Below are 20,998 nucleotides of genomic sequence, written 5' to 3'. Positions count from 1 at the left end.
CTCCCTAGACCTCAGCTTCCCTACTTTGTATTGTGATGACCCTCCAATTGTTAAGTTTCTGTAAGTGTTGGTGGGTCTGTGGCTGCCGGGAGAACAGTCCCATGTGAAGGCTGACTGTGGCCTGTGGCTGGTCCCGTTGTCTTGAGAAAATGCAAAAAGTTGCTTTGGATTCTGCAGGCATCTTATTTATTTACTATGGAGGAGACAGCAAATGGGGTGTCAACAAATGCAAGGGAGCGGGGCACTTGGGGCTCCTCTGAGGTGAGAATGTTTGAACTTTGGTATCTGGCGTCTCCAAAAACCCAAGGATCCTCCAAGTTGGCCCCAGAGAGGACAGGCAGCCTGGGGAGGTGGTGAGCACCTTGTTTGAGAGGTAACCAACAACCTCCTCCCAGACATGGTGCTTCATGGTGTTATGCGGCATCAGGAGCTTGCCAGACCAGACTCCTTTAGGTCTCAGGTGCCTCCAAAGCCACGCCCCAGGAAGGTTCAGTGGGGACAGAGGGCCAGCAGGTCTTGCCGGGTGCAGCCACTGAGGCAGCAGTGGCGGGCAGGGTTGGTGGCAGCTGCCTGGCGGCGGTGGTGGTGATGGTGAGAGGCCTGGGGCAGGGGCGGTGAGGCGAGTATCAGCATGGGGTCCCCGTTGGCCACCAGCCCATGGAGGAGATGTTTTCCTTCCAACCACCGTAGCAGCTCACCTGGGGACAGGGAGGAATTCAGCATGGAGGGGGTACCCCAGAGGACCCCACACATACACTGCACACACAACTGCAGCTCACACCCTGCTGTGTGACCCACCAAACACTCATCATGCACACAAGTCGACTGACCATTTATGAAGCACCTACTGTATAGCAGGCACAGATTGATTCCCCTGTCCAGATGTGTGCACTCTCCACCCACACCCACACTCAAGTCCCCAGCTATGGCCATTCCCATGTGCCACCCAGCATAAGACTGCACAGGCACTTCACAGAGCAGAAGACAGCAAGGGGACAGTGGGACAGGGGACACATGACATACATGTGCAGCATGTGCAGGCAGTGGGCACACATAGTCGCAGGCACACACCCTCACATCCCCTCCACGTGTGCCCCTGCACACCCATCTGTACCTGTGTCACACAGACTCACACACACCGGACACACACGCGTGTGACAGACGTGCGCACAAACCTGTTTTATACCCTCTGCCCCAGGGCCGGGACTAGGGCGAGGAGAGCCAGTCTCTGGCCTCCAGTGCACAATTTGAGGGGGCGCCAAAAAACCTCAACAACCAAGATCAATCATGTTTTAATGCAATATTTAAAAATCAAAATTAACACAAAAATTCTGATGCTCAAAATGCTCAAATATTGATGCTCAAAATATTGAAATTGTAAATAAAGACAAGATCTAACTGTGCACTTGTTAAGATTCTGCCTGGCTCGCCTCACACTGATTCCCCCAGGGCAGGGGACCGCACACCCTGCAATTGGCAAGTGGACCCCCGAACATACATGCAGACCCTCCCGCTTGCCCCAATCCCCATCTACGCCCGCATGCACCCACCCCCAACACACCCAGAGGCCCCAGAGCACAGTCCTCGCCCGCCCTCACTCACGGTCGCCACCAGCCACAGGTTGCCCGTCCTCGGGGGACCAGCGCGGGCCCCCGCACAGCCGCACCAGCGCGCGCACGAAGTGGTGGCCGCACAGCTTCTCGGGGGCCTCCTGGGCGGGCGCAGGGCCCAGGGCAAGCGCCAGGGCCGGGCCCAGCAGCACCAGCGCCCAGGAGAGCCGGCAGGGGTCCATGGCGGCGGGAGGTGCCCGGCCCCAGTGAGGATCCCCCTGTTATAGGAGCCCAGCCCGCCCCAGCTGGGGGCCTTGGGGAAGGGACAAAGCATTCTCGAAGATGGCCCAGGGACAAGGCCAAGGGCAGGGTCAGGGAACCCCTGATAGTTGGGTTTTCTCTTTCTTGTAAAAGGAGTGCCTGACTTAAGCTTTGATTGCTGGGGCATTAGCTTCAAAGATGGCCCTCCAATGTCACTACACAGAGCCAGGCCACCTTCTTCAACTCAGCTGCCTTTGTTTCAGACATCTTGGTTGATTTCCATAACTCACCACTTGATTTTTCCTCTCCTTGTGTTTTAAATCCCCATTCTCACATTTAAATTCCCCAGTGGCAGGGGAGGTTATAGCTCAGTGGTAGAGCGCATTCTTAGCATGCATGAGGTCCTGGGTTCAATCCCTAGTACCTCCATTTAAAAAATAAATGTATAAACCTAATTACCTCCCCTCCAAAAACTTTTCTTAAATAAGTTCACCAATAAAGATTGAGTCTGGGGAGCACGAGGCCCTCACTTTTGACCCTAATAAAAGCAGGACCCCAAGCCCATAATGCTCTCTCTACCTGTGACCTGGTTCTGTGGCCCCAGGTGTGCTGTCTAATTTCCACGTCCTGTACATAATACATTTTGATTTTCTCCAAGTTTCCTGTTGGTTGTTGCTGAAGGGCATCTTGCAGTCATAATAAGAACTCCAAGAGCTGATCCAGCCACAACACTGTGTATAGAGAGGCTGAAATGAGCGCAAAACCACCATGGTTTCTCCTCCTTCCTTGGGCACATCTCTCCCAGGGGACCACTGGTTGAGGAGTCTTTTTTTTTTTTAACCATTGTAAAGAAGTGAAAGAAATGAACTGAGAAATAATCATTCCACAGGATGCTGGTGGCAGGCAGGCAGCCAGCTGAGACCAGGGACATTCAGAATCTTGTAGGAGTTGAGGTATAGCTCAGTGGTAAAATGTGTGCCTAGCATGCGAGAGGTCCTGGGTTCAATCCCCAGTACCTTCATTAAATATAAAAATAAATAAGCCTAATTACCTCCTCCCTCCCCCAAAACAAAAACAAAAAAACACTACAGAATCTTCTTGTCTTCAGGGGAAGAGTCTAGCTCAATGGTAGAGTGTGGTAGAGAGCATGCTTAGCATGCACAAGGTCCTGGGTTCAATCCCCAGTACCTCTGCTGAAAAAAACCACCAAGCCCAGAATCTTCTTGTCCTTATTATTGTACAAAGAAGGAAAATTGAAGCTCAGAGAGGGGACGCCACACTTGCCCAAGACCACAGGAGGCTGGGTATGCCCTGGGGCTGGAGTGTTGGTCGGCTCTGCCTCTCCCGCATTGGCCTCCTTGGGCTGGGCAGGGTCTGGGGGACCCAGAATGAAGCCGGCTGCAATCGTGCAGCATCTGCCGGGTATGAGCCCAGGAAGCCTTATGACCCTGTTTTACCAAGGAGGGAAACTAAGGCAGAGAGGACGGTTACTCAACCCAACTCAGGGGAGACCCTGAGCTGAAAAATCCTTTCCTGCTTGAGCCCAGAGCCATCCCGTCCCCCTTTCACCAAAGCAGGCAGCTTTACCTAGGCTAGGAGAGTAGGCGTAGAGATCTCTGTCTCTGTCTCTCCCTTGCTTGTCTGTCTCCCCCTGAGTCTTGGCCTTTCTCTCTCCTTCTCTATCTCTCTCTGTCTCTGTCACTCTCCTAATCTTTCCAGCAGATGTGGAGGGGACTAGCCTGGCCCCTACTGATGTTGGACCCAGCTGCATGGCCTCGCCTTCCTAATCCAGCCTCGCCCTCTGACCCCCCAAGAGCAGCCTGTTCTCTCCACCCACCAAGAAGAGCCTGTAATCAGCTCCCCAGGACTGAGCCAAGGCCAGCAGCTGGGGCTGGGGGGAGGGCTTCTGTCCTCCAAACCCCATCCTCCTGCCCCTCTGCTGCCAGCCTGCCCTGAGGGGTCTGTGGCCCCCAGGGATCTCTATCCCCCAGCCATAAGCACGTTCCTTCCCGGCTCGCACATCTCTAAGGATCCCCACTGCCCAAGTCCAGCAACAACCCATCCTTTCCACTGAACATTAAAATTTGTTATTCTTTTTATATTTTTGTTATTTGGGAGGTGGTAATTAGGTTCGTTTATTTTTAATGGAGGTACTGGAGAATTGAACCCAAGACCTCATGCATGCTAAGCACACATTTTACCACTGAGCTATACCCTCCTCCAACCCCTGAACTTCTTTATTCATTCAACAAACACTCCCAGAGTCCTCTCTCTGCCCACCCCAGCCCAGCCCCCAAGGAGCCTCCAGGTCAGAGGAGACAGAGCTGAATGCAGACCCCACCCCAGTCCAAGGGTCAGAAGGAAGTACAGGGCTGGCTGGCAGTTGTGGGAGAACCCCAGGGAGGGCTGCAGGGAGGTGATAGCTGGGGTTTTGAGAGGTGAATAAAAGTTTTCCAAAGAGGCAAAAGTGGCAGAAAAGCATTGCTGGCAGGTGTGAAGAAGCGATGCGGGCTTAACCTGCACAAAATGCCTGTTCACAAGCCTCCAGAAGTTGACTTTGTACCACCAAAGGGCCAACACTATTGCCCATTGTAAGAGGACGGAACGGAGGCTCAGAGAGGAGAAACAACTCACCCACCATCACACAGCAAATAAGTGGCAGAACCATGGGCTCCAACACCTGAGCTCTTAACCTGTATACTCAGAGCCTCCTTACTCTTGCCATGCTGTTCCCTCTACCAAGAATGCCTTTCCTTCCTTCAACTGCTGAAGAGTTTCTGTCAGCCTCCATAGTCATCAGTTGTGCGATCCTCTGGTCAGGACAGAAAGGGCTCTAGTGTGTAAGACAGAAAAACTGAAGCCCTGGGACACTCAGGTTCAGTTAGGGTCGACCAGGACCTCAGCCTTCTCTGGCCTCTTACACAATCCCAGTCACACAGGTTCCCCCCAAAAATGAATTTCAGCCAGGGCAGCTGCTCTTGTCCTTGGCTTCCTCCAGCTAAAGAGGGAAGAGGGAAAAGAAGCCTGAGATCATATATTTAAAGCTACATAATGTTCCTTCTGGAAATGAGACAAGAAGCTCAGGGCCAAGCCATGAGAAGATGGGAAGATGGAAGAGGCTTAAATTTATTCCTTGATTCGGGGGTGGGGGGAGTTCAGAAGACCCCACCATTGCATCTGTCTTGAATCTTTACAAGTTTCAAAGGCCACAAGACTACTCTTGCTCTACAAGCCCCTAAGTGCAATGTCATTTGCCCCATGAGGGAGTCTCTGAAACAGGAAACCCAGAGAGGTTCAGTCCCTGCCCGAGGTCACACAGCCAGTCCATGGAGACCAGAACCCAGAGGTCTGTGTGCAGGAGATATAAAAATGATGGTGAATGGGGTTCTCCCTCCAGACAAGCAGGGAAGGCTGAAAATCTCATGCCTCTGGACACTATCCCTGGCTTCCACTCCACAGTGCATCCAGCTGGGGACCCAGAGCACTGAATGGTGGCCGGTCTTGTGGGCTAGGGGCCCAGCATAGCTTCATGAGCTCATGAACCTGAGGGGGTGGGAAGAGACAACAGGGTCACATGTGAGTGGTAGGAAGATCATAACTCCTGTTAATAGTTTTAAAATATAAATTAGACTCCATCTCTTCCTTGCTTACTCCAAAGCCTCCCATGGTTCCCTATGGATCTTAGAACAAAATCTCATCCCCTCCCCTACCTCCCTCCCTCCACCATCTCCCTCCATCACCTCCTCTCTCATTCCATGCAGCCATATTTGCCCCCATCTCAGTTTTTAAATACACCAAGCTCATTCCCACCTCAGAGCCTTTGCACCTGCTGTGTTCTCCACTGAGAATGTCCTCTCTCAGCTTTCCCCACGAGCAGGATCCTCTTCCTCTTTCAGGCATCACCCCCTCTAGGAGGCCCTCCCTGACCACATCCCCCATCTCTTTCCAGACATTGAGCAGCATCAGAATGTTCTTGTTAGCTTCTACAAGCTATAGTGGGGGAGGGGTAGTATCTGTTCTGTCCCCTGCTGGGTCCCCACACCATCAGTGCTCAGTAACTGATAGTGACTCTCACAGTTTATCATCACAACTTTTGTGCAAGTGTCAGACATGTGGTTGATCATTTATAAATTAACTTGCTCAGGCCACAAACATTTATTGAGCACCGACTGTGTGCCAGGCTCAGAAATGAGCACTGGAGAGGCATTAACTAGTCTGATCCTCTCCCATCCAATAAGGCAGTTACTCCCATTTTGGAGATAGGATAACTTAGGCTCTGAAAGTGTTTGTGACTTGCCAAATAGAGAGCAGCAAAGTAGAGGACAGAATCTCCTTCAGCCTCATGCCCTGGCCTCTGCTCTCAACCAAGAGACATCAGTGGTGAAGAGACCCAGAGGGGCCAGCAGGCTGGCCCAAGACCCCCAGTGCAGCTACAGAGTGGGAAACTGAGGCAGGCCCTCCAGCGCTCACCTCACCAGGGCAGGCAGGAGGTGCGGGCAGCCTCTGGCCCTCAGCCAGCAGCTCCAGGAGGCGGCAGAGGGCTGGGACATCTCGCTCACATCCCATCATCCGCAGGAACTCCTGGGACCAAGGGGGAGCATGCATGGTGGGGGACGAGCCATTCATGATGGAGGGAGTAGGGGCCATCCGTGACTGAGGGAGTCAGCCAGAGTGAAGGGAGGAGGGGAATCACCCACAGAGAGGGACAGTGTCCTCCTTAAAAGAGGAGGAGTCTTCTGTGATGGATGGGGGGGTGCTGCCTGTGGTGGGAGGAGGGGTCAGCCAGAGTGAAAAGACGTCCTACTGGGCCCTCTAAGGTTGGGATCAGGTGATCCTAAGCAAAAGATGGACGCAGGTACAAACAGGACAGGGATTGGCCATGAAGGGGTTGTGGGGAGGAGGGTGTTGGAGATCCGGGGCTGCCAACTCACAGCTGAGGGGCTACAGCTCTTGTCACTGTAGGTGAAGAGCTCATACAGGACGACCCCGAAGCTCCAGACATCCGACTGGCGCGAGAAGATGTTATCTGAGAGGGACTCTGGGGCATACCTGAGGGGGATGAGGAAGTCTTGGGATTCGACCGTAGGGCAGAGGACGGGGAAGGGGGCAGCCTTGGGCTGGGGAGCTGGTCAAGGTGGAGGCTGTGAGATGGTCAGTCCCAGATCCGAGGTCTCTAGTTCCCCAGACCGTGGGTTGAGAGGATTCTCCAACCCCAGGTTGGGCCAGAGTGAGGCCTGGGTGGGATCAGGGAAGAGCCGTGCCTTTGAAGGAAGGGAGGGACCAGTGCCAAGGGGCGGAGCAGGGCAGGAGGGGGGGGGTGGGTCGAAGCTGTACAGCGGGGAAGGGCCGGGGTTGTCGGGGCGTGGCCAGGGTGGGCCCAGGGCAGGGGGAGGAGGGGCGCGGCCAGGAAAGTGGGTGCAGGGGAGGGGGCCTGGGTAACTGGGAGGAAGGGAATGGTCAGGGTGGGGGCGGGGCAGAGTGCCCACCAGAAGATGGGACTTTGGCCGGGCTCGCGGACCACGTAGTAGTCTTTGTCGAGCGGCAGAAGCTTGGCGAGGCCGAAGTCTGCGATCTTGACGTGCGTCTCGTTCTCCACCAGGATGTTACGGGCTGCCAGGTCGCGGTGCACGCAGCGGCGGGAGCCCAGGTACTCCATGCCCTGCGGGCAGGCATGGGGCATGGACCCCAGGATGACTGGGCCCGGGCCCCAAGCCTGACCTGGTATCCTACACCAGCCCCAACCCAGACCCCCAAGTCTCACCCTATCCCTGATCCATCCTGCACTCCAGTCCTGACCTTAGCCCTAACTCAACCCCACTTCCAACCAGACCACAGCCTTCCCAGCAAATCTATGAAGACCCTGCCCAGGCTGAGCCAGCTCAGCACCCGCAGGTCCCCCGGTGCCCCGCCCTCTCACACCCGCCTGGCACCTTGCAGATCTGCGAGGCAAAGAGGAGCAGGCGGCCAGCGTCGAGGCGGGCACGGTGCCGCTGCAGGAAGTCGCGCAGACAGCCGCTGGGCAGGTACTCCATGACCAGCCGCAGGCTCTGGCGGCCTAGGGGAGGTGGGGGAGGAAAGGAGGAGTCACCACAGGGCCTAACTCTGTCTTCTCCCCCTCCCGATTCTTCCCCATTAAGAATGGGACCTTGAGTCCTGCCTGGCCTCAATATTACTTTCTATAAAATGGGAACGGTAACAATGACACCTATCGCTAATGTCTTTTGAGTACCTTCTATTATATACATTGATGTTTTTACTGGGGACTGATCCCAGGACCCTGTGCATGCTAAGCACATTCTCTACCACTGAGCTATATCCTCCTCCCCCTACAGGCATTGATTCTTTAAGAACCTTATAAATGACCCATTTTTCAGGTGGGGATATTGACAATCCCAAGGCGATCTGAATCTGGGTGAAAAAGAGACGTCAGTAGCGCCACTGTTGGCGTTCTCAAATCACCCTAAAATGGTACTGGAGGAGGATGAGGATGTGATTTGAAGAGCACCTACTTGGGAGGTGGCTCACCTGGACCATAGCTGACACCTCGGTACTTGACAATGAAGTCGCTGTGCAGGGCTTTGAGGATCTGGATCTCCCGCTGGAAGTCCTTCTGCTGTTCTGGCCCACTGTGCTGCAGCTGCTTCACAGCCACCAGGGCGCCTGTGTTGTCGCCCAGTGGGTCATAGCGGCATAGTTCCACGCTGCCAAAGTTGCCCTGGGGGACAGCAGGGCTGGTGTCCACGTGCATGGGTGCTACCCCACCCACCCCAAGCCAGCCCACCTCACCTTGCCCAGCTGTGAGATATACTTGAGGTGTCTCTCCTCAAAGATGGTAGGGTCCTGGCAGGCATAGAGCTGGGCACCATTCCAAAGCCCGTCACGGGGTGCCAAGGCACCAGGTGTGGGGTCTGAGAGGAGCTCATAATCTGGAGGACATGAGCAGTAAATGAACAGCATACTGGGCTCCCACTCCTAAACTGACTTGCTGTGTGACTTCAATCTGCATGCTTACCCTTCCTGTACATTATGGCAGGGCCACTGCAAGCCAAAAGGTAATTTGTGGGGGCTGGAAAAGGTGCCCCTGGGCAAAGGCAGACCTCTTACATAGTGCGTACACTGCACACAGACAGAAGGGAGTTTCCCCCATGAGGGGTGGTCACATGACTGAGCTCAAGCTGATGGAGGGGAGAGATATCCTGGGTGCCACTTCAGGCCTGGCCCATGGAAACCTAGAATGGGACCGTCTCCCATCTGTCTCCTGCCTACAGAGGATCCAACAGGGGCCTAAGGCCATGGGATGGGTGAAGCTACAAAGGGAAAGGTTCCTGTTGACCTGGACACCCTCATCAAATGAGAACTAAATATCCACTATGTTCAACCTTGAGCTGAGGGGCCTGTTTATTACAGCAGTTGTTGAAGCTTGTGCTGACTATTACAGTCACAAACCACTCCAACTCAGGGCAGGTTCTGAATGCGACCCTCACTCTTCTCCTACTGGGCCCAATATGACAGGCTAGCGCTGCCCTGCCCCACACCTGACCCAGTGCCAGTAGGCACCTGAAGTGATGAGGCTGTTCAGGTCACGGATGACAGCACGGAAGGAGGGCCTCTGGCCCGGCTCGTACGCCATGCACTGTTGGATCAGCAGGGCCAGCTCCATCCACTTGGGGGCGGGCAGCTGCTGACGTTCCTCGTAAAACTGGAGCTTCTGAGGGCAGGAGGAAGAGCTGGTGCACCCTCAGAAAGCCCCCTCAGACCCACCCATCCTCCCCAAGCTGGACTTCAGTCTACCCTTCTATCAAATGAGGGCTCTTGAGGCCAATGCCGGTGCTCTGACCTTGGCTGGATCCAGGGTGCTGATGGGCATCATGACACCGCTGAACACCTCCCAGACTGTGGCACCAAAGCCCCACTTGTCAGCTTCCAAGCCAAGTGTTCGGGCCTCCTGGAGACACTCAGGGGCCACCCAGGGAATCCTGTCAGTGAGCACTGCGCGGGCAGGGATGGGGTCAGGGATCCGCTTCCGTGACCCACTAGGCCCCTCCCTCCTCCACCCCTCCGCACTTACTCTCCAGACTTAGCACAGTGGGGCTGACACCAGGGTCACTCAGTTTGATGAAGGGTGGGTTCCCATCAGCCCCCTCCCGGGCCAGGAGCACTTTCCGGGCTGAGACATTGCCATGAGGGAGACCTTTGTCTTCCTAAGCGAGCCAGGCATAGGGAAATGCCAAGGAGGGGTTGATGAATGAGTAGTCTGGCTGGTGAACTCCTACACATTCTTCAAAGCCCACCTGGGACTGCTCAGACCATACTTTAGAATCTTCCCTAGACTGTTGGCAGTCCACCCCCTGTGGCCCTCCCCCTCTCAAAACAGTGCTCTCCCACTCCATGGCTCCTCAGTCGTTTCAGGGTAAAGTCAAAGGTCCTCAGCCTGGCATTCAAGGCCCTTTGAGATCCAGCCCTTGTTTGCTCTTTATGTGAGCTTCTCTCTCCCACACCTCTACCCTGGTTCCCTGCCAAGTAAACTACCTGATGCACCCCAGGACATGCAACCCACCATCTAAGCTGCAGCCTTTGCCCAGGCTGTTGCCTTGGCCTGACATGCCCTCCTTCCTTTCTTCCCTTGATGAACTCCTACTCAGTCTTCAAGGTCCCAGGTCCAGTGTTCCTTCTTCTCAGAAGACTTCCTCCCTGCCCAGGCTCATTTCTCACTACTCCCCTTGATGTCCATGGATGACCAGCTGTTCCCTTCTTCTGCTCTTATATCTCTGACCCTGTACATATGCTGTTCTCTCAGTCTAAAATGCCCAACGTCATCTGCCTTGCAGCCTTGCCAAACTTCTATCCGTACTACAGCACCCACTCTCAATTCCCCTCCGCTCTGTGGATGGAGAGTGGAGCAGGCAGAGGAGGAGGACTCACCAGATAGTTGAGGGCATAGGCCAGCTGTTTGATCACCTGTAGCTTCCAGCTGGCAGGCACCAGGTGGCCACTCTTGCGCAGATACGTGTCCAGTGCTCCCAGGTGTACAAACTCCTGCACCATGATGCCTGGTGGCAGTAGGGAGGGGGAGGGTTAGGAGGCAGGACTGTACTCGTGTTCAACAGGCTCTGCCCGCATCCCACCTTCAAGGGTCACTTGAACTCTCAGCTCTGACTTTTCCCTCCCTTGCCCCTCCAGCCTTACCCCACTTCCCACGTCCAAACTACTTGTCTGATATTCCTAGAAGGTACCAATCTCTCTCTATAACTCACTTCCAGCCCTTCGCACATTCTATGTTTCTGCCTAGAACATCCTTCTTCTCCCTCTTCCCTATCGCCAACTTATCCTTGCCTTCCCAGCCTAGAACTGGTCCTCACCTACTCAGAATCCTGTTGCTTGACCTCCAAGCTGAGTTAGCAGCCCCTGACCACCCACTGTGCCCTGTGCTGCCCCCGCCACACACGCTCATTTATCACTCTGCCCAGCCTGGCATGTTCTACTCAATGCACCCAGCTCCTGCCACATTCTGGGCTCCCAAGAGCTGTTGAGTTATACTGATGAAATGGAAGCTTAGCGAGATACTGTGGCCCTTGGTTGGAACGGAGCCCCAGCAGGGGGCGCCATTGCTGCTGTAGATAGGCTCAATTTTAGGCTAAATGAGGTAGGGCAGGGGTGGGGATAGGGAGTGTTTCTCACTGTCTCCAGCCATGCACACGCCATGGAGCAACACAAGATGCTGGTATGACACTTGGCTCATCAAGCTCGCTGCTTCCAGGAATGACTGGGGAAGGGAGAGGGAGAGAAGATGCATGGGTTCCTCCCACCCCAGGGTCAGGCCAAGGACCCCAAACTTGCTGCTCACAAACCTGCCTTAGGAGACCTAGCCACACGCCTCGTTCGGCTCCAGAGTTAACCATTAATGCACACAGCACTCTGTATCATGATGTTTTTCTTTTTTCTTTTTAGATGCAGGCTTGTTTACACTGTGTACATTTTTTTTTTTTTTGTATCATGGTTTTCTTTTTGTTTGTTTGTTTGTTTTAATGGAGGTACTGGGGATTGAACCCAGGATCTCATGCATGCTGAGCATGCACTTTACCACTGAGCTATACCTTCCCCACTGTATCATGGTTTTCTGATGAAGGATGGAAGTCCTCACTGTAGCCTACCATGAGTCTCTCACACAAGTGGGAGACTTGGGATTTGAGAAGGGCTCAAACCTTCCCCTGTGTTGCCCAGCATCTGCTGATGTCTCCATCCACATCATTCTTCTCTTCTCCTTTGCTCGCTCCTCTCCAACCCACTGGCCTCCCTGATGTTCCTTCAACATGCCAGGCTTGGCCCGGCCTCAGGACCTTTGCACCGGCTGTTCTCTCTGTTTGGTGTACTCTTTCTATTTGTATCTAAATTCCCTGACCCTCCTGTAGTTCATGGTTTGGAGATGCTTTGGCTACATGTCTGTTGTTTTAAGACCCTGTGTGTTTTTAAATTTCTCTGAACCCAGAAGGCCTGGTCCCCACCCTGCTCACCTCCATGCAGTTCTTGTGCTTGACATCCATCACTTTGAGCAGCACCTCTGTCTCCCGGGCCTCCCCATCCACGGTCTCATGTCGACAGCCGCGGTAAATCTTGGTGAAAGACCCGTGACCAAGATTCTCATGCTGGAGAGTGAGGGGGAAACAGGAGAGGCCAGTAAGTGGGCTCCCGTGGGATCCAGTTTTCTGGCCCTGGCCCGAGCCAGGCACAGGCACTGGCCGCATTTTATAGATGATGAAACAGGCATAAGGAGGGTATGTCACATGCCTAGGGCCATGCAGCAGAGATGGATGTAGACATGGTCTCTGGCTCACAACTGAAGTATCCCCAACCTCCATTCCTTGGGGCTCCTTACCCACTCCAGGCTGTCAGCAGGGATCTTGTGAAACGTCATCTGACTCAGCTGGCACTGAGATTGGGGCTGAACAGGGCATGACGTGGGCAGGCTGCAACCTCTCCGGACCACTATCAGGTTGGATTTTTCTATGGGGAGTGAGTGGAGGAAGAAAACCAGACGTCAGAGATAAAAGGTCCTCAAAGCTTTCCTTACTCCCTGTCTCAGTGGAGTGTCTCTTGTGACCCCTCTCCCCCACTGAGATGAGGACCCAGGAGCATGTGCATTATTTGAAAGGAGACTCCAGGAAGTTGCAGTAGGGGGTGGGGGAGGGAGACAGAGAGGGAAGGAACCCTGCAGGGGGTGCAAACGACCAGGTGGTGCTGTGGGCAGCCTGGTGTCAGTCCTGCTAGGGATTCTGGGAGACTCTGGAGAACTCACACCTCAAAGTTGTCCCATCCAAGGGGGATTTGTCTGAGAGCAAAATTCACCCAGAGGAAGAGGCAAGAGATGGAGAAAGACTAAGTGCTAGTCCAACTGTGCCTGGATCTAGCCATGCCTGAAAGCAACATCTATCCTAGCAGCCCCAAATCACCCTTTTTCCCCACTGAACTACCTTGACCTGCAGTCTCTCCCACTTGCCACACAAGAGCTGTGGCAGACACAGAAGGCAGGGTCCCAGATCAATCACGCAGCTCAAGGAAGAGGGCCGGCTCACCTTTGGGTCTGGGGGTGCAGCAGAAGGTGAGGTTCAGCTCAATCCCATCCACATGCAACCCACTATCCCAACAGGCTGCCAGGAGCTCTCGAAGACTGCTGTGGGGACGGCCAAGGCCAGCCAGGGAGAAAGTTCCCGAAGGGTCACACCGAATGAGGCAGCCTTTGTAATCAGGGCCCAGGGGGGTCTGCAAAGAGGAGTGGCCCTTGAGTGGGAGTGGGTAGCACCATCCCCTCAAAATCTCCAAGCCTTTGCATATGCTGTTCCATCCACTGGGAATGCCTTTTCCCTCCCCTTCTTCAGGAAGCCATGCTGATTCATCTTTCAGTTTTCAGCTTAAATGTCACCTCCTCCAGGAAGCCCTCCTTTGTCCTCCTGGCCCCTAGTGGTAGACTGACCTGGACACAGATAGTTAGGAGGAAGCTGTCAAAATCCTGGGGGCTGCGACGGAGAACGTAGGAGCCGGGAAGCGAGCCCCCAGTCTTGAGTTTGTTGATGGCAAAATCCAGGCTGTGAGGAAAGGAGGGAGGGAACTGAGAGTCAAAGACAGAGAAAGAAAGATGGAAGCAGAGAAACCAAACTAGACCTGGGCTAATCCTGATCTCTCTGAACCTTTGGGACCCTCACCAGGTAACATTCCCTTACTCCCTCCCATGTATAAAATGAGCCACAAGTCAGGGCTTCTGCTTAGGGGATTAAAGAGGAGGCTGTAGGTGAAGCTAGGCACCATTTGCATCCCCAGGAAATGGCCCTGGAGCCTGGAGGAGTCAAAGTGAGGGAAGCAGCTGCCCCAGCAGCAGAAAGGAGACTCCAGCCTCACTGAGCATCACCTATGCACCTGGCGCTGTTCAAGCACTTGACTCCTTGTTCAGAGCTCCTAAGAGGTGAGGACACAGAGGAGCAGAGAAGGGGACTGACCGAGATTCAGTCCCAGGTGGGTCTGGCCACAGTGGGGTCGGGTCCTTACGTGATGGGGCCATAGCACTGCTCAGCCACCTCCTCCAGCAGCCGCGGCGGCGCCACCTCCTTGCAGAAGAAGTGCTGGGAGTCGGTGGTCAGCCTGAAGTAGCCATCCACGAGTGCCACGAAGGACAAGGCGGCGGGCAGCCCCGGGAACTCGGCCTCCTGAGGGGATCCGCGTCAGCACACGCTGTGGCCCAAGGGTGACAGTCCCACGTCGCCGCCCTCGGGTAAGGTAGGGGGGCGTCCAGCACCCACCAGGATCTGGTTGTCCGTCCTGGTGACGGTGACCAGGCGGTGCTCCCCAGCCGGGCCAAAGCGCGGGGCCTGCTTGATGCTGATATCCACAATTTCTGGAAAGTCGCAGAAGGGCTGAAGGACCTGGGAAGGAGGAGGGCTGAGGTTGGGGATCCCGCCCCCAACCCAGAGTCCAAAGTCCCTCTTGGAAACTTGGACCCCACCAACCCATACACTTGAGACCCTACCCTCTCAGCCTCACCCAGCCACATCCCTCTCCTACTACCTGCCAGCCAAGACTCACCCTTTCTGTCAGTCCCGCCCTTTTCAACCCCTCCCCTGCTCAGCCCCAAATATCTGCCGCCCCACCCCTGCCAAACCCCACCTCCTTCTCTCGGCTGGTCCCCCTCACCAACCCTGAGCCCCTCCCTCACTTAGCTACACCTTATCTCGCAGTTTCCCTTAGTCCAGTCAGGATCCCCGCCCTTCCTCAGTCCTGTCTCTCCCTTCCACCTGCTGTTGACCCTGGCCTGAGCCCCGCCCACCCAACTAGTAGCCTATTTCATTCTGCTACCTGGCTCAGCCCCACCTTCTCACTCCTCCGGGGGTGGCGGGGCGGGCCCAAGCTCTCTCACAGTCGCCCTCCCTTTGACCCCGCCCCTCAAGCCCCTCCCACTACCATGCTCCTCCCCTTGGCCCCGCCCCCGCCGCCTTTGCACCTCTTGTTCTCCTGGGCTCCAGGCTATGCCGCTGCCACCAGCCACGCGGAGCAGCCCTGGCGCATCCTGACCACCAGCCGTCCCGGGGAGGCCCACGCGGAAGGTCTCGGCGGCCCTGCCTGGGTCCAGCCGTTCGAGATCCATGATGTACTTGGCCATGAGTGAATGCCTGTCAGCCTGGCAGGCGGCCACGCGGCGCAAAGCCCTGCGCACTGTCCTTCGGATACGCTTTCGTGTCACGAAACTCAGGCCCTGGATCAGGTCGCGCAGGCCGGGGGGCAGGCAGACCTTGTAGCTGCGAGTGGGGGTAGGGGGCCCTCAGTGTGGGAAGGGGTCTCAGAAGGGAGGACAGGGACGCACACCAACCCAGGCTTTAGTTCACGGGCTGGTGTATGGCCTCAATAGGGGGGCAACAAAGTGCACACGGAGACACACCCAGGGACACACATGGGAGCGGGGCCTCAGTGTGGGAAGGGCCACTGAGGTCCATAGGACAGACAGGGACACATATAGGCCTTTTAGCTGCAGGAGGCCTGGTGATGGAACCTCAGTGTGGGTAAGGGGGTAGGGCTGGGTTGGCAGGGGTCTGGGCCACATGAGTGCACAGCAGGCTTCTAGGTGGGGAGCCTCAAGGTGGACTCTGACGACGCCACAGCCTGGAAGCCCTCACCTGATGGTCTTCAGCAGCTCCTCGGGCCGCTGAGCCTGCTCGAGAGCCATGCGGGCCAGGTCCAGCACAGCCAAGCTGAGACACTCACCCTGCTCCTTGAGGCTGAGGCCCACTGGGAGGCAGCCGCTCACCAGGTCATTTCGGTGCTAGGGGCCAGTCACAGTCCAACCATGAGCCCCGATGTTGCTCTGTAGACCCCCACCCCCGGGCTGACCTCCACCCCAGGGCTGCCACAGGCAGGGTCAGCCAAGGCTGCCCAGTCCTGAGCCCTGATATAGCCCTGTGGACCTCCACCCCTGGGCTGAACCTCACACAGATCCCTACCTGAGCAAATAGGTGCTCCAGGACTGGCAGGTCAAGGATGGCGCAGGCTAAGTCCTTTCGTAGCCCAAAGCGGTGGCACTTTTCTAGCCCAAACCAGTTGGGGAAGTAAAAGCTGTGGGAGCGGGGAGGGGAGAACCTTAGAGTGGGGATACGGTGGTGTGGTGGTTGGGGGGAGCCTAAACTGCGAAGACTTCACAGAGCTCAGATTAGGTCATTGACTTACTGTGTGACCTTGGACAAGTGACCCACCCACTCTGGCTTCAGTTTCCTCAACTGTCAAATAAGCAATGACCACACCCTCCCTGGGGTACCCACCAGGAGGTTCAGGGAGATGGTGATTGTAGGGTCACTGTTGTTTTAAACTCCCATTCCCTAAGCCCTCAACAAAAGGCATGCCCTCCTGGTATCATTTAATCCACATCTCCTGAGGGATCAGGAAGGTTGTAGGGAGACACTTCCTACCGGAGCCTGTAGACAAGGACCTGGGTGCCCACGTCTTCCACGGAGAAGATGTGGCTCGGGGGGAACCAACAGGATAGGTCCTCCGTGGCCAGAGCAAAGAGGGAGTGGTACACGGGCAGGATACCTGAGGGGACACCTCCATCAGCTCCCACCCAAGTCTCCCCTTCTGTCCCCTGCAGGGCTGCCATGTCATCCCTATGCGGCCCCAACAGGCTTTATCTCACCTTCAGCTCTGACACCATGTCCCACCCCTTCTCACACCCATTCCAAGGCTCCTCATTGCCCTTAGGAGAGAAGCCAGTCATGTACTCAGCCTGCTTCTCAGGGCTCCTGGCCCCTCTCCCTAGAGCATCTCTTTCCACTGTACAGTTTACCTTGAGGGATGACCAGCTGTTTCCCCTAATACGTCATCACACTTCTGAGTCTTTGCATATATCGTTGCCTGTGCACCCTCCTCCCTTACCAAACTCTTACTCATCTTTCAAAGCCCCAGCTCCAATGCTGACTCCACTTGGCAGCTATTTCAGCTCCCAATCTGGGTTCCCCACAGCCCTACCCCTCCCTCCAGCCAAGCCTTCTAGGGACCCACTCACCACTGGCCTTAGCAGCTCGAACACACAGCTCTTCAGCTGAGTGGTCCCCAAAAGAGAAGGATAGGCGCTGTGGGGGTCCAGGGCCCCGAGGGGGCAGCAGCACGTGCAGGGCGCCAGCCTCTGAAGAGGAGAGGCTGCAGGAACGCTGAGGGATCAAGGGCATCTCCTCACTTGGAGGTGCCATGATTGCAGCCTGCCTGGACACAGAAAGAGGTAGCCCCTCAGTTGTGGGCAGAGGGGACAAGACTACAACACTTCTGGGAGTGGAGTAGGGGGCAGAGATGCTTGTGGGTGAGGTAGGGGTGAAGCCAGAGAGAGAGGGAGGGAGGAGAGAGGGACAGAAACACACAGAGAGAAAAAGCAAGACAGAGATGCAGAGAGACAGAGAGAGGGAGATGAGTGTGCAAGGTGGGTGAAGAGCCATAACCCCCCAGATGAGGGCTGTGCTTGGGGAGTGGAATATATTCACACCAGTTTGTGGGAACTCACACCCCAGACTATTATGGTACTCAGGGCAGACATCTCCAGTCAATCTCCAGCCTTCCCATACACCAGTTGCTCCAGCCCCTTCTCCAGACAAGCCGGAGCAATCGATCACAGATATAGGGATTTGCTGACCAGAAAGCAGATGGCTTGTGCATATAGGTGTTTAAGAAGCTAGGGGTGGCCAACCCTCCCTCTGGGTCTGGGGGATTCAAGCACTTCTGGGGCTGGAGCTGGAAGCTTTTGCACCTGGTGTGATGCACGTTGAGGGAGGCAGACCCAAACTGATGACTCAGTCGACAGGGATTTCTGTGTCTGTTTCCCCTGCTCCCCCACCTCTGTTCCCTTCATCACTCCCACCATTAGGCCCCTATAATAGGAAGTCCTCCCTGGGAGAAAACCGCCCGCCTTATTCCCAGGCATTCCACACCAGTCAACTACCAGATCTCAGTCACCCTGGGGGACCCCAGAGCTTAGGACCCCTGACTGGGTAGAGGAAGAAGTTGGGCTTTGAACCCTGTGAGGAACGGGGTGGGAGCGGGGACAAATGGACAAGATCCACTTAAATTGATCTGAATGAAGAGGATATAAAGAGAATGTTGGGTAAAAAAGACTATGTTCCAAAATAACAGTGGGGGTAGGGGTGGTGGACAGCATTAATGAGATTTATAACATGCCCAGAATATAAGCCTGGGACTGGGGATAGGTGAAAACCCCAGGCTCTGGGTTCAAACCCCAGCCCCACTATATCCTGGCTTTGTGACCTGGGCAGGACTCCCACTGCTGGGACACAACTTTTCCAGCTGTAAAGTGGGCTGATTCCTACCTGTTTCCCTAAGGTTGTTTGCTGAGCCCAGCCCGAGCTGTCAACTCATTTAATTCCCACTGAGTGGCACAAATCCTTGGTGATAGTCCCAGCAAGCACTTGATAAATACCAGCTAAACCAGACAGGAAGGTCCCTTGGCACAGTGGTTTGGGGGTTACCGTCAGGGAGGGAGGGTGTGGGGAAAAGAGAACTTTCCCCCTCTGGTGTCACCAACTCCCAGACCAGGAATCGAAACACTCCCAGTCCCAGGAGTTCTGCGGACCCCGTCACTCCCCACAGAGGGAACTACGATCCTATTTCTAACAGTTGCCCTGATCTTGTCTTTGTGCCTTTATGTAAATGGAATCACATAGCACGTCTTTTATTTAATACAAAACTTAAAAAATATGATTTTTAAAATATCAAAAGTAAAACAAAAAAAGTCAGAGGTGGTGTTTGGAGCCTAGAAAAATGCCCCTGTTTTAACACCAAAAGTCCCACATGCCTGGGATGGTCACCCTATTCTCTGAACTGAGGGCTGGAAGGGTGGGGGCTGGAAACTGTCTCCCCAGGGACCTCGAACCCTGGGCACATGTGCGATGATTCTCGCAAGTCCAGGGAGCTGGGAATTCAAGGCCTCGTTTTATGCAGGACAAAGCTGAGACCCAGAGAGGGGAGCAGTTTGCCAGAGGCCACACAGCCAGCCACCCCAGCTCACATCTGGGGGGTTTCCTCGGAGGCCTGAAAGGCAAACTTGCCTTTGTCCCCAGCTGCAACCATCCACACAGTCTCCCCCCAACCCCTGGCCAGAGCCATGTGGCACCACCAGCTCTTACCTTGGGGATGGGGACCCTGGGCCAACGGAGGGAGGGCAGAGCTGGGCAGCAGAGGAGGAAAGTCCCACTCGCTGCTTCCTGTGTGGGCCCCTTGGCTTCCTGAGCTGCTGTCACTTACCGAAAGTCAGGGCTGTGTGGGGGATGAAGGCAGGGAGGGGCAGAAAGTTCCGGAAGACTCTGCAGCAGCTGCCCTGCTCAGACAGGCTGCTGGAGATCCCAGACCTAAGGGAAGGGGTGACAGCACAGAGAAGGGCCCAGATCTCACCTGGGGTCTCAAAAAACTCCAGGCTCACTCTTGTGGGACTCTGGCAAGGGCCTAGTTCCCAGGGCCTCAGTTTACCCACCCATGGCATGATAACGGCCCCTTCTGTGCTCCTTGCCCTAAGGCCAGCCCTAGAAAAAGCAAAAATCAAGCAGACCAACCCTCAGGCTCACCTCACTATCTGGTCTGGCAGGGTGGCAATTAATCATTATAGATAATAAAGAAAACCAAGGTGTCAGGACAGGCAAAGATTGGGGCCCAGGGGTGGTGAGGATGGGGGACTTTGTGCAGAAGTCATAATCCTTCGAGCAGGGATTTAAAACAGGACAAAGAAAGAAGACTCCTGGCGGAGGGCACCCACCGCAAGTTCAAAAGCCCTGACTGGGGAGTGAGTTGAGCTGTTGAAGGACCAGAAGTCGTAGTTGGATAAGGTGAGAACTGAGGGGGACGGCAGAGCAGTCAGCAGGGCCCGGATTACAGGGGGTTCCAATTGGTGCATTTTTACACCCCTGAGGCTATCATGGGTGGAGGAGGAAGCTGGGGACAGTGTCCAGGTGAGACCTGGGCCAAGGTCCTTAGTAGGATACAAACCCCAGAAAGTAGAGCTTTGGGGACAGATTTTAGAGGATGCTTTCATCTCTGTAATCCCATCACAAGTCCTGGCACAAAAATGGCTTTGGTAGGTATTTTGTTGACTTTAATTCAATCACCCACAGACACTTATTGGGCACCTCCTGTGTGCAGGGCATTGGGGACACAGCAGGGGACAGAGCAGATCTAGTCTCTGCCTGGTGGAGCTGACAATCTAGTGGGGGTGATGGCAACAAATAATCATCCAATAAGTGTTTCAGTGGCCCTTGGGGGAGGCTGCTAGCAGAGATGCTCAGTCTGGGAGGGCTTCCTGGAGGAAGTGATTTTGCTGTTGAAATCCAAGGACAAGTAGCATTAGCCAGAGAGTGATCTGCAGATGTGGGGAGTTCTGGCAAAGGAAGAGCCCAGGCAAAGACTGAGACGCTCGATGAAGTCACAGCATTCCTGAGAAGGGCAGGGTGGCAGGGACACAGTGTGCTAAGACTTGGTTGGAGGCAGCAGTAGGGACTTGTGGGTGGAGGGAAGGGGTATGGGTTGTGTCCTCAGCGCAGTGGGAGTCACAGCAGGCTTGTGGCAGGAAGTGCTGCATGGGGGCTTAGCCATAGTATTTTTCTTTCACTTCCTGGGTGGCTTCAGCAGAGAGGAATGTAACTGTGTACTCTCATCCCTGGCCC

The 20,998-nt window shown here is 55.1% G+C and overlaps 2 protein-coding genes across 3 annotated transcripts; both read right to left on the bottom strand.

The window, feature by feature from the left end:
* Nucleotides 1-169: 169 nt before the first annotated feature.
* INSL3 (insulin like 3) lies at nt 170-1,836 on the bottom strand. Its single transcript, XM_032465287.1, has 2 exons — nt 1,603-1,836; nt 170-698 (listed from the first exon to the last, which is right to left on the bottom strand). The coding sequence occupies exons 1-2, from the start codon at nt 1,790-1,792 to the stop codon at nt 490-492; spliced, it is 399 nt and encodes a 132-aa protein (XP_032321178.1). The 5' UTR covers nt 1,793-1,836; the 3' UTR covers nt 170-489.
* A 2,182-nt stretch (nt 1,837-4,018) lies between these two features.
* On the bottom strand, nt 4,019-19,604 carry JAK3 (Janus kinase 3). Of its 2 annotated transcripts, none has more exons than XM_006174805.3 (24): nt 19,472-19,604; nt 17,347-17,543; nt 16,754-16,877; nt 16,292-16,403; nt 15,968-16,113; nt 15,298-15,592; nt 14,600-14,722; nt 14,349-14,506; nt 13,780-13,891; nt 13,382-13,568; nt 12,685-12,812; nt 12,323-12,454; nt 11,490-11,574; nt 10,734-10,861; nt 9,880-10,012; nt 9,649-9,800; nt 9,369-9,519; nt 8,598-8,737; nt 8,337-8,526; nt 7,742-7,866; nt 7,298-7,470; nt 6,743-6,860; nt 6,282-6,392; nt 4,019-5,354 (listed from the first exon to the last, which is right to left on the bottom strand). In XM_006174805.3, exons 2-24 carry the CDS (start codon nt 17,528-17,530, stop codon nt 5,247-5,249), a joined length of 3,315 nt encoding a protein of 1,104 aa, XP_006174867.3. In that variant the 5' UTR covers nt 17,531-17,543; nt 19,472-19,604; the 3' UTR covers nt 4,019-5,246. The 2 variants fall into 2 exon arrangements, with proteins under 2 accessions (XP_006174867.3, XP_032321176.1); XM_032465285.1 differs by having other exon boundaries at nt 17,347-17,539; nt 19,472-19,562.
* Nucleotides 19,605-20,998: the final 1,394 nt, after the last annotated feature.

The sequence above is a fragment of the Camelus ferus genome, chromosome 22 (genome assembly GCF_009834535.1).
Source record: "Camelus ferus isolate YT-003-E chromosome 22, BCGSAC_Cfer_1.0, whole genome shotgun sequence".
Taxonomy (NCBI): Eukaryota; Metazoa; Chordata; class Mammalia; order Artiodactyla; family Camelidae; genus Camelus; species Camelus ferus.
The sequence above is the reverse complement of the archived record's forward strand: the minus strand, read 5'-3'. Positions and strand labels throughout refer to the sequence as shown.